General features: G+C 38.0%; 1 protein-coding gene across 3 annotated transcripts; it reads left to right on the forward strand.

Annotated features, from left to right (window-relative positions):
- Positions 1-364: 364 nt before the first annotated feature.
- LOC122639904 (NEDD8-activating enzyme E1 regulatory subunit AXR1-like) lies at positions 365-16,271 on the forward strand. 3 transcript variants are annotated; one of them, XR_006329594.1, is made up of 15 exons: positions 365-507; positions 1,404-1,576; positions 1,668-1,831; positions 3,067-3,177; positions 3,842-3,921; positions 4,037-4,187; positions 4,271-4,364; positions 6,528-6,616; positions 7,861-7,934; positions 8,031-8,193; positions 11,689-11,774; positions 15,419-15,502; positions 15,644-15,824; positions 15,901-16,048; positions 16,080-16,183. XR_006329594.1 is itself a non-coding variant. In XM_043832941.1 (15 exons), the coding sequence occupies exons 1-14, from the start codon at positions 470-472 to the stop codon at positions 15,982-15,984; spliced, it is 1,572 nt and encodes a 523-aa protein (XP_043688876.1). In that variant the 5' UTR covers positions 365-469; the 3' UTR covers positions 15,985-16,023; positions 16,206-16,271. The 3 variants fall into 3 exon arrangements, 2 of the variants coding, with proteins under 2 accessions (XP_043688876.1, XP_043688875.1); XM_043832941.1 differs by lacking the exon at positions 16,080-16,183 and adding an exon at positions 16,206-16,271 and having other exon boundaries at positions 15,901-16,023; XM_043832940.1 differs by having other exon boundaries at positions 15,901-16,023; positions 16,111-16,183.
- The last annotated feature ends 828 nt before the right edge of the window (positions 16,272-17,099 follow it).

The raw sequence follows: 17,099 nt of genomic DNA on the forward strand, positions 1-17,099 counted from the left end.
ATTTTTTAAACCGTGGTTGTCCCCGGCACGGTGACAGAAATCCATAAAATAGATTCCTCTACACTCAAGGTTTTAAAATGCGGAATCACAGACGGAATTGGACAATGATGCAAGAACCCTAGAATCGATCCACAGATCCAAAAAATGAGCAATTTCTAGGGTTTTGAGTGTGAATCGTCTGTGTCGGATCAGTCAAAATGGGGATCGGTCATGGCCACTTTCCTATACTAACCGGCCGATTCAACGATCCGATTTTCAAAACCATGTCCACAGTCCACACTGGCCTCTGGCCGCTGGGTTCGCTTTGGAGGTAAAAGTCATGGTGGTTGGAAATTACGAGAATGCCAATGCCCTCTTTGTTTTCTTGCGTTACCATCACGCAGACGAGCTCAGGAGGGAAAGGCTGTTCGGCGTTGAGCCACTGGTCAAGCTTAGTCTGTCTCCAACAATTTTATCACAGAGTCGAAACATGGCGGAGCCGAAGACCAAATACGATCGACAGCTCAGGTACTTTCCCGCCACCTTTTTTTGAATGAATAATGTGCCCTAGAGTGTTTCACTACTCCATCTCAATATTGCCCTAGCGGTAGAATTGTTACTTGATTCATTGATTGTTAGCTTCGAGCAATATCAACTCTCTTCTGTTTGATAGTAACCGATCATTTTCAGTTGCTTTATAGGAGTTTGCCTGTGCGATTTAGTTCAAAGTAGACAATTATGTTCACTGCTCGAGTTGTGGAATTCCACTCAGTCTCTCCCTTTCTCTCTCGCTTGCTTTCATTTGCGATTGGGATTTGGTATTACAGCAAGTGGTAATTGATTAATAGACTCTGAACCCCCTGAATTAGTTTCCTGAAAGCAAGTTCATATGAGTCGTATGAATTCAAGGGACCAATTGCGGTTGTTGTAAATTAGAGTAAACACTGCTCTGAGATGTTGGATACAAGCATATAATGACATTGGGAAACCGACATGACTACATTTGCTAATGATACAATAATGTAGAACAATAGGTTTTAATGTGGCTATTAGAATGTGATACATCAAATGCCTCATATGTAATACTAGACAGATGAGATTGATGATGAGGAGCTGAAACATTTCTCCTAGCCCGTTACACCCCTTCTCCACCCCCCCCCCCCCCAAAAAAAAAAAACCCACTGTATCTGCTTGCGTTGTCAGATATTATATGGGGATAGAAACAAAGGAATATGCACCAAATCAGGTTTGGGTTTTTAAAAGTTTAATGTTGTCTTTTCATGTTGGATATTTTCCAATGTTTTGCCAATTCCTCTATATCGAGAAGGTGTCCCCTCTTATGTGATTTATTGCCTATCTTCGTTCATCTCTATCATAGGTCCATTCAGAAATAATTCTATCATCCTTCCAAATTGCAATTGCAGGATCTGGGGAGAACAAGGACAGGCAGCGCTGGAAAATGCCAGCATCTGCTTATTAAATTGTGGTCCTACTGGATCTGAAACACTAAAAAATCTCGTCCTTGGTGGAATTGGAAGTATTACTGTTATCGATGGCTCTAAAGTTGAAGCAAGCGATCTCGGGAACAACTTTATGGGTATAATTTCATCCCATTCTGTTATATGTTGTCAAATAACTATATAGTAAGCTTTATCTATCCGTACTTATGTGGTTCTCAATGCTGACAGTGGATGAATCGAGCATTGGGCAATCAAAAGCAAAATGTGTATGTGCCTTTTTGCAGGAGCTGAATGATTCTGTCAAGGCCAAATTCGTAGAGGAGTCCCCAGAGGCATTAATTGAGACGAACCCATCCTTTTTTTCTCAGTTTACTTTGGTGGTTGCAACTCAGGTACATAATCATGGTGTTAATTAACATCTGCAAATTCTCCTGGTTAAGCATTACCCGAAAGACTTTTGACTTCTTATTGGTAAAGATAGCTCCTGCATCTCCACTGGGTTTTGTCTTTTTATGGGCCTATGGTAGTCAGGCTAGATTCTTTATAATTTTCTGAGTTTGATTTTGTTTGGCTGCTTCTCCAATTTTAGGTTTTGGGGGTTGATGCAAGTGCACTACCTTGGACCGATCCAAACCCATTTGGTCTAGGATATTTTAGGATTTTTATTTAAAATTCTATTTTGGGATTAACATGCAATATTTTAATTTGATAGCTTAAGTGGGAGATAGCGACTAGGATTTATTTTCCTAATTAATTTGAGTTTCCAAATTAGAGTAGGTTTCCTTTTCATTTTGTGTTTCTTTTTTATTTAAGTACATGTAACCGTGCAATTAGAACTCAGAATAGAGAATGAATTGAATATTTGTTTGTGAAGAGCTTGCGTGGCTAGGTTTGTGTGTGAACTTCTCCCTCTCCTCTTCCCATGTGATTTCTTCCCCTCCCTTGCAACTCTAAGACCCCTCTCAGGTTACCCCCTTCTTGCCTACTGGCCCTCCACCAGGTGTCTATGATTTGCAAGGCTGATTATTTGTGTGTACACTTCAAATATTATTTAATGAGGTGAAATAGGGTTCTTAACCAAATATATTTTTTTAAAAAGGAAATGGCAAAGACAAAGAAGAAAATTTGGGCCTTAGATATTTGGTGCTTTGGTGGATATATATATATCCATGTCAACAGCACATGAAACCAGGCTTCGTTATTATAAAATGATTTTGGTAGGTCTCTTGTGTGTACGTTTATCCCTAGATGTGTATTCATGATCAAAGTAACAGTCATTAAACTTTCAAAGAAAATTGGAAAATTAGGCATATTTTCTCCCAAAATTTCTTAATTTTGGTGGACATGCTTTGATTTCAACTTGGAATTGAAATTAAGCTCTTAATGGAAATTGAATTCCTTGGATAGGGGTTGAAAACGACACATTATGATATTAAATTTCCTCACTGAGCACGGTCTTATTGTTTTGAATCTTCTGATTATGTATAAATTAGCCTCCTGATAGTTGACCTCCCTTTGTATCTTTGCTGATAAGTTTTTATTTGAAAATTTCTTATAACCTTATTTGTTAGCTTTATTTTGTTTAACGGCAATATCTTTGATGGAATTCCTTTTATTGCATTGTCAGCTGGTGGAAACTTCAATGCTGAAATTGGATAGGATCTGTAGGCAGGCAAATGTTATGTTGATATTTGCACGCTCATATGGCCTAACTGGGCTTGTTCGGATTAGTTTGAAGGTAATGTGATATAAGTGTTTTAGTTTGGCATATTTCACTATTATTGCATTTCTGACAGGGTAAATCTGTATGCAGCATTCCAAGTGATAGTAACTCTAGGACAAATGAATCCTACCCAGGAGCTCTCCTGGGTTGGATTTGCCATAATCCGCACTTTAATTTCTTCCACTTTTGGAAGGCCAAAAGACGTGATGAATTTGATGTTCTTGACTTAGGTGGTGTGCAGATGATAATTACTTTATATATTACTACGGTTTGTTCCCTCTCTAATTAGGACTATAAACAACCTGAGCTGAGTTATACTGAGCTTGGCTTGGGATTGTAACTCTTTAAGTCTGGGCTAGGCTAGGGCTGAGCCTGCTTACTTAATTCCAGCAAACATTTTGCGCTGATTTAGGCAAAAAGCCCAGAAGCCTCATAGGCAGTGCTTATAGCTCAAAACTCATGAGAAATAAGCAAAATATTAATGATTTAAAAGAAGTGCAAAACATGTGAGCTGAGCTTTTAAAATCCAACCGCAGCTCAGTTCATGAGGCTAAAAGAAAGCTGTCAAGCCAAGCTAGCTTAGCTCCTTTATAAACTTAGGCCTATAATTAGTTTAGAGTTAAAAAATTTCAATGAATATGCATAAGCGGGCATCAATTTTTTAAGTTGTGAATGGTAGGAACACAATGTTATCGAGTCAAAGCCTGATCATTTTCTGGATGATCTCCGACTGAACCATCCCTGGCCTGAGTTGAAGAGGTACACTCTTTGGTGTTGATTTCCTTTAACAAAAACTTTAATTTTTGTGGCTTTCTCTCAACCATGATTATTGATTCAGGTTTTGAGTTTCTGATTGTATATCATCCTACTACAGTTTTGCCGAAACCATTGACTTAAACGTGACAGATCCTGTGGTCCATAAGCATATACCATATGTTGTCATTCTTGTTAAGATGGCAGATGAGTGGGCCTCTAAACATGGTGGTTGCCTTCCGACAACTAGGGAAGAAAAAAAGGAGTTCAAGGTTCACATTCTTCCCACTTGGCTTGTGTCTTGTTCTCTTTTTATTTTTCTAATTATTTATTTTGATTGAGCTGAATATTGTAGGATCTTTTGAAAGCCAGGATGATTGCTTTAGATGAAGATAATTACAAAGAAGCTATTGAGGCCGCATTCAAAGTGTCCACTCCTCGAGGATTCGGTGAGTATATGATTATCAATGAGCATTGGAAACTTTTGCAGGAACTTTAAAGTTAATCAGTGATCATGATGGGCTGACATCTACATGGTTATTTATATAGCAATGAATATATCTATGCTTAATGACATCATATATACAATAAGTGTCCTAGTCCAAAGATCAATTGAGACTTGAAAGATTAGGTTCTGAACCAAATTTTTTTTTTTTTTTTTTGGGGGTGGGGGGTTGTTATTTCAGTGCATTCATAATTCATTGCCTTACATCATGCATTCTTCAGCACAAGAAAAATATGGCTTTATAGGTTGGAAGTTCCTATAGCTATGTGATGTAAATGGAGAATGTGGATTTTTATTCCTTCATTCTGATATTTATATGGATAGTCAGATACATTTTATGAATTTGGATGCCTTTTAGTAGTCAGGTGATAATTGGATATGAATTTGGATATTGATATATCCAATCTGTTTCTAATTTAATATTATGAGTAAATATTTAAATGTGAACAACTTGTTGTCACCAAAAAGTGGTGAACTAATAAGTTATAACCTTTCTTTTTTGCCCCTTGTCTTATTCCCAAAAGTCATTTGATGCAGGGATAAAAATGGGTTTTTAAAAAGTTGAAAGTCATTACTGCTGTATTTAATCCAGTTTTCATGTGAAATTACAGGATTTACCCTCATTAAAAAAAAGCGTGTTATACTAAACGGGCAAAAAATTAAGGTTACCATCTTGTTGTAACCAACCTTGGTTACAAGGTTTTCTCATATTTAATTTATATATATTTTTTATTTAAGATACATTTCTCATACAACCGTGGATATGCTTAGCTGATTTGAATTTTCTAATAAATGATGTATTTGCTTTGTCCCTAGGTATGTCCATTTGCATACATTTTACATGTCAATATCATGCACTGTAATCATCATAGTAAAAATTAATGGTGTAATTTCTATCAATGATGATGACATGCTTCTTGAAGTGGAAAAGTAAAAATTGCAGAAGATGATGAATTAACCTGAATCAGGTACTGTGCTTTATTAGGTTCATGTATAGACAAATTTGTTTATGATGTGTGGTCAAGAAAATAAGTGGAGTCGTGAGTGGAAACTGTTGAGAGGAGAGGTTTTGAAATAAATGTGATTGTGACCTGAAAGCAACCTTTTTTTTTATTAACCTGCTTTTGTTCTGAGAATTATCAAACTCTTTACAAGTTCCAGCCATAGTTGTCAAATTTTTGCCTAACAACAGGGCGTGCCTTGATGCGCCTTGTGTTTCAAGACACCGAAATACCTGAAATATTGAAAATTTACGTTGGAATATGGAAAATGTACCTGTAAAATATGGTGCTCACCTTGGGCGCCTTGACCTCACTAGCCTGGGCACCATGACGATTATGGTTCCAGCATCATCAAGAGAGTTAGTGTGGGATTCCTCAACTGTGATGGGAAAGTCTAAAGTATTGAAGGCACACAAGTTTCACTTGTTGATGTAAGATAGCCTATGGTTTCAGATTTCTAGGGCTGAACTACAAGGAAAGGAGGTGAGTAAAAGGTTAGGGAAAACTGGAGTTAAAAGAAATAGGATAAGTTAAACAAGATATAAACATGATACTGTTATGGAACTGTAAACGGTACTAATTAACATTAACTTTGAGAAACATAAACTCATTCTAATTATTTTAGGACTCCTAACTTCACTCTCTTCCTTAAAGCAAAACAGAACTTTCAAAATTAGATACTCCTAAAATGATTCATCCGAAATTAGCAAGGTACCCAGGACTTCAAAGATTAATAAATTTGTACATCCCTTTAAATCCTACTAACTATTAGACTCTATTTTTTCCTGTCATAAGTAAACACATAAAAATGAAAAGCCTATCCCATATAAAATCAAAAGTCACTGTTTTCTTTTTTCTGGAGATTTTTATCTCTCTTTTTTGTTTCAGAGTTTTCAGGAGCTAAAACTATAACGTGGTTGGCCTCTTTAGACGAGTCTTGTAAATTTTAGCCAATTTCTAGCAATGACATGAATATCTTTCTGTTGGCATGATCCCTTTCTTGGTACAGATTTGTTTTTGTGATGCTTGGGGGACAAACAATTACATGTGTAATGTGCCCACACGCTAGACAAATATTTAAGAAATTTCACTTGTCTGCATTCCAGGTTCAAATCTCCGCCAAATAATAGATGATAGTGCTGCTGAAGTTGATTCCACTTCATCAGATTTTTGGGTGATGGTGGCAGCTTTAAAGGTGGGTGACTTCTGTAGCTAATGAGCAAACAAAAATCCACATGGTATGATAGTGCTGACTATACTATATATAATAGGTTCCTTCTGTGTTACATTTCATTTCATGATTTTGCCTTATATGGTTGTTTCAGACGGGGTTTTTTCGAACTGGTCTTAAATTTGATAACAAGACTGGGATCCAAAAACATATTTTATGTATGGTGCAATTCAGCAATTTTTGACTGGATGGGATCTCTTCCACATTATATTCTCGAAAAGCATATTATTCTTAATTTTGTTCTGTATTTGTTTGCTTCCTTGTCTTCCTTTCAGGGATGCTCTTTCCTATTTGATGGAAGCAATTATTCTGGCAATTAAGCAGAAGCTATCCATTTCCTTTAATTTTGGTATCTTGTCTATTAAGAATGTCCTTACTATCTATTCTTTTTCTATTGATTAACATCCATTATTTGCATTTAATATGGTTTATGTAACTGCTGTCATAATGGTGTTAGACCTAGGATACCTTTTTGTACTGTTTTAACATTGATTCTCTATAACCATACTTTTATCTTGGTTTTAAAAGGCGGATTGTCGAACCGGGTTAGGCACTTAGGCCAGAACAGCCCTATATTTCACTTTCTGCTTGATTAGACATTGTGGATATTTTTTATTTATTTTTGTTCCTTTTGATGGATTAATGGAGGGAGAAGAATGCATGATATAACTAGAGGCTTGGATGTGAACAGCACCTCAACCCACAACCAATCAAACTGTAACTTCACAAATTGAGGTTCCATAGACAATTTGGAATGGTTATGCATTCTAAACTAATCTAACCCGGTTTACAAACTTAGACATTTTTTTTTTTTGGGGGGGGGGGGGGGTGGGGGTGATGTTTAGTTCTCTTTGGAAACAGCCTCTCCTACGAAGCAGGGGGGTAAGGGTGCATACATTTGCCCCTCCCAGGCTCTGCAGTAGCGGGAGCCTCTTGCACTGGGACGCTCTTTTTGGTGATGTTTAATTGTCTATTTTAAAATATCAAACTTCTGTAATAATACTTTGAATACAATGGTTTTTTTTAAATGCTAGAACTATTACAATACCAAATTATGGTTAACATTTTTGTTGTATTAAATTTTAATGATTTAAATTAATTGTGAACATGTATTTGATTGTAGGAGACTGAAAAAATTATGACCCGATACCATTCCTCTGTGTTATATTTGAGAAATGATCTAATTCAACACTTACTTCATACTGCAGGAATTCATTGCAAATGAAGGTGATGGGGAGGCACCTCTTGAGGGATCAATACCAGATATGACATCTTTAACAGAGTAATTGGATTTCTATACAGTGTCTCTCCAAATCATTGAGAGGGTTGCCGCTTTCTTTTCATGTGATAGTAAGACTTTCCATCAATTGTCTTGCAGATATTATGTAAATTTGCAAAAGATCTACCAGGCTAAAGCCGAGGCAGACTTTCATGCTATTGAGCAACACGTGAGGAATATTTTAAAGAGAATCAGGAGGGATACAGATGCCATTTCAAAGACAATCATAAAAAGCTTCTGTAAAAATGCAAGAAAGCTCACAGTAAGTCCTGTGATCTGTGAGAACTAGTCTCTAATTATTCAAGAATTAAATTGATAAAAAATTGCAGTTTGCTTGCTTTAATTTTTTCGGTTATATTAGGATTTGAAACATCCTTGGTGCAACGGTTAGGTTGCTCCATTGTGACCAAGTGGTCACGGGTTGAGTCTGGAAACAGCCTCTCTGTGAAAGCAGGGGTAAGGCTGTGTACATTATGACCCTCCCCAGACCCTGCAGTGGCGGGAGCCTCGTGCACTGGGTACGCCCTTTATGTTAGGATTCAAAACTAACTACATGAACACTAACTGCAAAGATGTTGTTAGAACAGTCTCAGGTAATCTCCCTAGGAGGGGCCAATTAAATTTTTGGTATTTCCATGGCTCACACAATTCTGATTGAATATCTGAGGCACTGGGCCTCTCACTGGACCTTTCCCTTCTCAATAACTCTTCGCCTAAGATATACCAATATGCATCATTATTCCTAATGTAAGACTGTACTGAAGGTAACAGTCCTTAAATAATCTTCAAACTCCAATAAACTCAGGTGAGTAACTCAGGCTTAGATAGAAGGAAATAAGCAATCAAGTCTGAGAATAAAGCTTTGAACAGGAAGATAAATTTATATACTCACACTCTCACAGTAGGTTTTCACAGTAGAAGCAGCAGCAATTAGAAGGACTCAGATTAAGAAGACTGGAGTAGAGAATCCTTAGTTGTCAAAGGGGAATTAAAGGAGAAGCAGCAGCAGGTCATTACAGGGGCACAAACCTGGTTTGAGTGAGGGGTTGCAGGAACAACAACAAGAACAGGAGATAGGGGTCACAATAGGGATCGAGTGTTCTTCTCTAAGGGTAGAACAAAGTCCCAAAACCCTGCAGAAAATGGATCCCAGAATAGGAATCCACAGAGGATCGAGCTCCGCAGAAAAGACCAGGTTCAGCAAGGATTCGAGTGGTCCTGCTTGGGAGCAGATCTTCAGCATCACAAATATGGAGTCTTGTTGCACAGTGGCAGGGTCCAGCAGCAGACAAACTCGATGGACTAATGGTCTTCAAGCAGCAACAGCAGAGAACCAAAAAAGACAGAGAAGGAAGAGAGCTCGAGGTAGAGGTGGGTGGGGGTTGGGCTTTCTCAGCTCTGGGTCTCTCACCCACAGCTATCTCAGCCGTTGAACAGGGATTTCCCTCCCATGGGCGAGTGCTGCAATTGCCTCAAAATTTCTTGCATTATTTCATTGTGAATCTCTTACAAGAGGCTGCCTATTTAATGACTTAGGTTAGCTTACAAAAATAGAAAGTAGAAAATAACTGCTACTAAAATTTAACAACTAATGACAACAGCAACTAACTGAAAATAGAAACTAACTGAAATTAGAAACTATTAAAGGCTTTATAATCCAGCCACATGCAAGGATAATCAAATTAGTTACTAATAAATTTAAAAACTAAGTAACTAGGATTTGACTGGTCAAAGACCACCATCCTTGTCAAAATCGTGGGGCAGTATCTTGAGTCTTCTAGAAGGACTACTGGGCTGGCTCGAGCTGGTCCAGTTCTGGTGATGCAGATTTATCATCAAACTGGGCTTCTTTTATTAGGAATAAGTCTAGGGTTGGGTTATATACATGTTGGGCCTTTGATCCCATGGGTTTTCTATGTAATAGGCCACTTTTATGGGCCTAAAATATGGGTAATTAGGTTGTATACGGGATTAGATGTTTTAGTCTTCTACTTAGTTTTATTTTCATGTTTTTAATGTTTTAAATTGAACCAGAGTGATTTTAGTAGTTTTTTCTTTTAATTGTTTAGTTGGGCTGGATTAGGACTCTATTTTGAGTTTATTTTAGTTTCCTAGTCAGTTTAAGTTACCTAATAGGTTAAGGATTGAGTTAGGCATTTCCTTTTTAGTGTAGGAGTCTAATTTTGAGTCTTTTGTATAAGGTTGTATGGGGGCAAAGTATTGGATACGAATTTGATTAATAAAAATGCTTTTGCTTGCTGCCATAGCAGCTGCTCTGCTCTGTTGAGTGTTGCCTTGTGAGTCATATCAAGGTGAAGGGATTGGTGGATCTCCAGTTGACTCCTTGCGTCTTATAGACCGGGAGGATCTGTTATAAGGAATGGTGGATCTCCAATCGACTCCTTGAATCTTGTAGATCAGGAGGACCTTTTTATTGTCTTCAAGCTACTGCCATTGAAGATCTGCAACTCCAAGTAAATATTCAGCATTATTAACGATCCCCCCTTTCTTTTCCTAATCCTCTAAACCCACCCCCTTCGATCCCCATTGCCAATACTCAATCCTTATTACCTTCCTCATCCACTATTAAAACCATAGGTCCATTAGAACCCTAAAACCGGCAACTATTCTTCTTCCCTTCTAGAAAGTCGCATGCTAGTTGATTTTCGTGAGAATTCTGCCCAGCCAAATCTAACCGTTAGAACCTGCTAAATTTTGATCGAATCTTCCTCTAATCCTAGCAGAGACTCGATCCAAATTTCAGAACCATCAACCCAGCCGATTGTCTGAAATTACACATTTACCCCTCTCTCCTATCTCTACTAGGAAACCTCCATAACTCCAGATTTAACCATCTGATTTAGCTGTAATTTTCAGCATATATTCCCCTCCACCCTACCCACACTCGACCAAAATATTTAGGATTACATCATCTGGTCCATTAGAAGCTTACAGATCCTGGTTGTGTTGGCTCCTAGTGGATCTCCTATCTATCTAGGATTACATTATCTGGTCCATTAGAAGCTGGTTCGATGGACCTGATGTTTGGTTCTTTTTTTTCTTCCTTTGGTAATGCTGGCCAGTCATGGGATCTATATCAATTCCCCATTTTTGTTTGCCTTTTCTTTTTTATATCAATTTGCTTTCATGGGGTTGGGGTGGGGCACCGACTCCCTAATCTAGATTAGAACAGCATCTAGGTATTACCAAACACTAGTAAGAAAATGAAAAACATGTTCTCATTTAAGGTCAAGTTGAATTTTTTCTGCCATTCAACAATCTAGTTTTGATATCCTAGATCCTTAGACAATTTTTTTATTTTCACCTTTATACATATAATGCATTTCTTTCTATCCTATGCATGTGTAGAATGAACTTGTTTTTCCTCCTTTAGGACAAAATCTATTGTGTCCTAACTAGTATGTATAGCTGCATCTATGAACCACATCTAGGCATTACCAAGCACCAAAAAGAACTTGTTTCAATCAAAGCTTGAACTTGAGTTGTATCTGCTATTAAATTCATCAGAGTCTTGTTTTAATGTTGTGGCTCCAGTGACAATTTTATGTCTGGCAACAGATTATTTGATTTCCCCTTCATACATGCATATGCATTTTTTTCTTTGGATCCCTTGCATTCTCAATTTTACGTGTCTCCTGAATAAAATCAAGTTCAGAGAATAAATTGAACAAAGTTGCCTCCCCACTTCTTTTTAGTTTTACATTCTTTAAATGAATGAGATTCACTACTTGTGCAGGTATGTAGATACCGCCTAGTTGAGACCGAGTTTAATTCACCTATTCTACCAGAGTTACAAAAGTATTTGACAGATGAAGATTACAGGTGAACTGATGTTTGCAGATGTACTTCACATTGCCTCATTCTCTTGATTATTAGTATGAAGATCCTTTGGTTGCTTTTAACTTATATGACACATGATATTTTGGGGGTGGGTCCCATCTGTGGAGAAAGGTTTTCTGGATGAAATACCTAGACTCATTTGCTTGGTGATAACTTCTATATTAGTCACTTGGGGATGATCACACTGATCTAGCCTGTCTTTGAAGTACAGGATCCTTTGGATTGCCATGTGATTGTTTCCTGCTCACATCTCCTGTATGATTCACCTTGCATTGGATTTTTTTTTTTTTGTGTTTGACACCAGATGTTCAATTTTTATATTAAAAAATGCCTAATTAGACTCTCAAGGTGTTCAAAGCAAGACCTTGTATCCTCCATTTCTCCTTTGGGATGACCTTTCTGCAGTTAACAGAAATCTGATTGTATGCCCAGAAGATAAGGCTTTCTTTCATGATGCTGTAGAAGTCTGTTCTGCTGGATCCATTAAAGTAGGGGTGGTGTGGCACTGTGGCCTACGTGAGATATTTTAGCCAGCCAAAAGTCACCTTGTGGAAGATTCTGTTGGTCATTTAAATCTCAGGAGAGAGACTTTGAAGAGCTCTAACTTAAACGACACTAACTAAAACGATAGATTTAGAACTTACTGATCTAATTCTACATGAAAGATATTCTAACATACAGTAATAGTTGACTTAGAGATGAAGGCTTTGAAGCTTGACTGGGGGACATTCCCTATATACATCCTTTCACGTATGAAATATCAGGTTGGGAGTTTAAAATTTAGACAGTTAGTCCAAGTTCCTGTACATCAGTCCCTCCAGGCCCATTTTACTCTGTCAAAACTCAAACTGCTTGTTGTAAAAAATAGGCAGTTTTTGAGCTCTCCTAACAGAGTAAAAAATAGGGAAAATTACTTGGACACCCCCTGTACTATGGCCATTTTGCTTACGATTACCAACGTTTGAAACAATTACTTGACACCCCCCGAAACCTGACGGTGTTAGTCTGCAGTTAGTGGTTGAATGGAAAAGTCCATTTTACCCTTATCACATATTCAACCTTCTTCTTCCTGCAACCCCACCGCCCCTACCCCCTACTGCATTGACTGTTCAAACAATTACTTGACACTCTAATCGGTTTCAGAAAAAATCTTCTTTTCTTAAACAAATTTTAAATCAATATAACCCAAAACCCCAAACCCTTAATCGATTTTTTTTTCTTCTTTTTTAAGAACCTCTTCTCTCTTCTTCCCACGGTTAGCCATTGGTGCAAGAAACCGAAAATCTCTTCCTCGTTACAGATTGATTTTTGGCTCATCCATCAAGAAAGAGAATTCCTGAAACAAAATAAGGGAGAAGAGACAAAAGGGTTCGAACGAAAATGCCGATTAATGGATGAGAATAGGAAATTGCAACAATTTGAGATTTGTGGGAGAATTACCTGATGAAGGGAGAAGAGAACATCTTGAATGGCAACAGTTCTTCAATGGCTTTAGGAAGAGAAAGCCCTGTTTCAGATCTGCTCGAAATCAGTGAGAGATTCGATTGGAATAATGAGGACAAGGTTGGTTGGAGCAAAATCGATTTTGCACTTCTTGGGACTTCGAAGGGTGGTCGAATACTGAGGAATGGAGATTCTAGAAGTGAAAAAGAGAAGAAATTTAAGGTTTCTTAGATTGAAGGTATGGGTTCGTTGAAGAAGGATTTGGGACAGAAAAGAGAGGTAAAGAGAGGTTTTATGAGTGATGATGGTTCAAGGGTTTCAAAGAATGAAGAAGTGGGTGGTTCATGGAACAGAGATTTGGGGGTTATGGGTAAAGAGTTTAGGGTCTCAAATAGTGAGAACTTGGGTTTTAAGGTGCATATTAAGGTGGGTTATTTGAATAAAGGATTAAGGTTTCTGTGGCTGCAGAACAGGGTTTTCAAACTGAGAATGATGCTAGGGTGAGAAGGGAAGAGAGGAGGAAGAGACAGACATTGAAGAGAGGTCTGCAAGTGCCCGAGCTTAGAGTAGAAAATGGAGGGAACAACAGGGACAGAGAAAGAGCTAATGATGTTGAAGACCTCATGAAATCTAGCTTTTTCACCGACCTCAGCGAGTTGTTGAGGGGTGTCGGCTCCATTTCATGCTTAATCTTCGAGGATACCCTAATGTTCTTGAAACAGCAGCCATGGCTGCCGGGTTTTTTTTTTTTTTTTTTGTTGCAAGAAGAAGAGGAGGAAGAGGGGGTAAATCTGTCACTTCAGTACCCTTTAAGGGTAGTTTAGGCATTACAAAAAAAATAACCGATGACATCATCACTAAACTAACGGACATGACCTACTTGAAAGAAAAGGTAAAATGCAGGGGGTGTTCAAGTAAATGTTTGAAAAAGGGGGGATAATAAGAAAACGGGCAATAGTCTAGGGGGTGTCCAAGTAATTTTCTCTAAAAAATATGGGCTGCCTGTTATTGCCTACGCAGGTTCGTATAGACCTGATTACATCTGTGGTGCATCATGAACTTGAAGCAATTGGGAGAGGGTTGTTCCTATACTTCTCTTCAGTTTTATGTATTAATGGCACCCTATAGATGAGTTTTGTGATTATTCAGTAGACCTCAATATCGATGATAAAGAGATACATGGGCTCTATCGTAAGTAAAGAAGGTGATATAGAGGATGATGTTTCCCAAAGAATTAAGATAAGATGGATGAGATGGAGAGGTGCAACCGGTGTACTGTGTGATCTGCGTATTCCTTCAAAACTCAAAAAGGAAAATTTTATAGGACTGCCATATGACTGGCTATGATGTATGGTGTGGAAGGTTGGCAGTTAAGAAGCAGTAGGTAGATAAAATAAGCTTGGCGGAGACGAGGATGTTGAGATGGATGTGTGGCAAGACTAGGAAGGATAAAGTAAGGAATGATCATATTAGAGCTGAGTTGGGAGTAGCCCCTATACATGAGAAGCTAAGAGAGAGTTGTTTGAGGTGTCATGGTCATGTTCAACGGAGGCCTTGGGATGCACCAGTTTGGAGGAGTGATTTGATTCAGATTAAAGGATCTAAAAGAGCTAGGGGCATGCCTAAATGACCCTAGGAGAAGTAGTGAGGAAAGACATGCATAGATTGGGGCTTGTCTCAAGTATGGCCTCGAATAGAGCTGATTGGAGGACAATGATCCATGTAGCTGACCCCATTTAGTTGGGATATTCCTGAGTTTTTGTCGATATTGTTGTGCTCTTTCCTTTTACTAGTATGTTTAAGTGTTTTATGTCTTGGTAAGGATCATTTTAACCGACCCCATTCAGTTGGGATAAGGCTTTGTTGTTGTTTTATTAAGCACTCATCTTTCTTGTTTCTTTTGCTCAGCAATTATTTCTTTGGTGGAAGTTGTTCCTCTTTGAAGTGTTAATGACATAGAAACCAGATATTCAGAAGGTAATCTGCAATATTTGGATTAAAAATCTGTTTGTGGAGGTTGGATCCTTGATAGTCGCTTGTTTGATAAACTTAATAACAGCTTAAGCAGTGGCACTTAATCTTTTTTTATTTTATTTTTATTTTTTCATATTTTTGTCTCTTCCACTGATTTTGATAGATATACATCACGTGTTATAATCTACGCCCTTCGTTGGTTGTGGCAGCATAGCTGTTGGGTTGTACATTCTGCTTCGTGCTGCTGACCGGTTTGCAACCAATTACAACAGGTTTCCTGGAATGTTTGACGGGTAACAGAGAGCACCATACCAGACACATTATTTAGTTTCTCTCTCTCTCTTCAGGAAATTAAATATTATGCTTAGGAGTGAGTACTAGATTCATTACTCAAGTGTTAACTGCTAAATCCATTACTTAATTGGTCTATGCAGAGAAATCGATGAGGACATATCTCGGTTGAAGACTATTGCTGTTGGCATACTAAGTGACTTGGGTTGCAATGGATCAACATTGACAGAGGACCTAATCAATGAGATGTGCCGATTTGGTGCTGCAGAGCTTCATGCAGTCGCTGCCTTCATAGGGGGAATTGCATCACAGGAGGCTATTAAGGTTTGGCTTGTCTCTTAAAATATACATTCACTCTTATGCTTTGTGGCTGATATGTTATATTGTATGCTCTCTGCAGCTCATTACAAAGCAATTCGTGCCAATGTCCGGGACTTTCATCTTTAATGGAATTGATCACAAGTCTCAATTGCTGTTCTTGTAGTTGTTTATGAGATCGGAATAATTGCCTCAAAAGTAACTGGTACGTCCTGATCTCTCTGGAAGAAGTCATAATTTTTCTTGCTGAAAGAAGGATAAGTTTCTGGTTCTCTTTATGAATTCTTCCCAGGGCTTATTATTATTTAAGTACTGGATTTCCTCACTTTTATGATATATTGTGGTCACCCTTTCTCTGGTAAATATGGCTTTTGTACTTTGTGTTCAAATTTTTGGTTATGGAGTCTCAGAGTCGGCCTCAGCTTTCGGGTTTTGTATGAAGCATGGCTATATCAGATTGCCCTGGGAAGGGGCGGGAGAGCAAAATTGAATGGGTGAGACAAAAGTAATTTTCCTGGATTTTACCATGTTTGGTGTTTTGAGGAAATCAATGAAGCACTTGAAGTGGATTTTCTATTTTCCACCAAAGATGTATTAGATATTACAGTATCTCAGTTCGTTGAGGCCCCTCCCCCCCCCCCCCCCTCTGTTTTCTTTTCTTCCTGTAAGAGGTTTTACAATCTAAATACAAGATTTTCTTTGGTGAGGGACAACGTATCATAATTTGCAGTTGACAAAAGCTGTGACGAAAAGATGAGTTGGTATTTTAGGAGAAAGTTTTCCTGCTCCATGGAAAAGGAAGCACCATGAATCTGCCACCATTATTACTCTTCCTTGGGAAAATTACATGATTCGCTACTTTTGGGTTTTCATTTACAAAACTGCCCACCCTATGTTTGAGTTAACAAAAATAGACAAAAACAAGTTAAGGTTTACAAAACTGGACAAAATAGTTTCTCTCCCTCCCATACTTTTTTAGACATTTTTGCCCATGTCATTGCCTTTTCATCGAGGCATCTTCAGTTCCTTGCAACCCTACCCTTGTCCCAGCCAACGTCATTCTCTGCTATCCCAAGTAATAGAGGAAAAAAAACAAAAGAGATTTTTTCAGAGGGAAACTGCCGAGGAAGGAAGGAGAGTCACTGTTTTGTCTAGTTTTTTTAAACTAAACTTGTTTTTGTCTATTTTTGTTAACTCAAACATAGGGTGGATAGTTTTGTAAATGAAAACCCAAAAGTAGCTAATCATGTAATTTTCCTCTCTTTCTTTATAGGACAAATG

This window comes from Telopea speciosissima, chromosome 9, assembly GCF_018873765.1.
Source record: "Telopea speciosissima isolate NSW1024214 ecotype Mountain lineage chromosome 9, Tspe_v1, whole genome shotgun sequence".
NCBI classification, from domain to species: domain Eukaryota; kingdom Viridiplantae; phylum Streptophyta; class Magnoliopsida; order Proteales; family Proteaceae; genus Telopea; species Telopea speciosissima.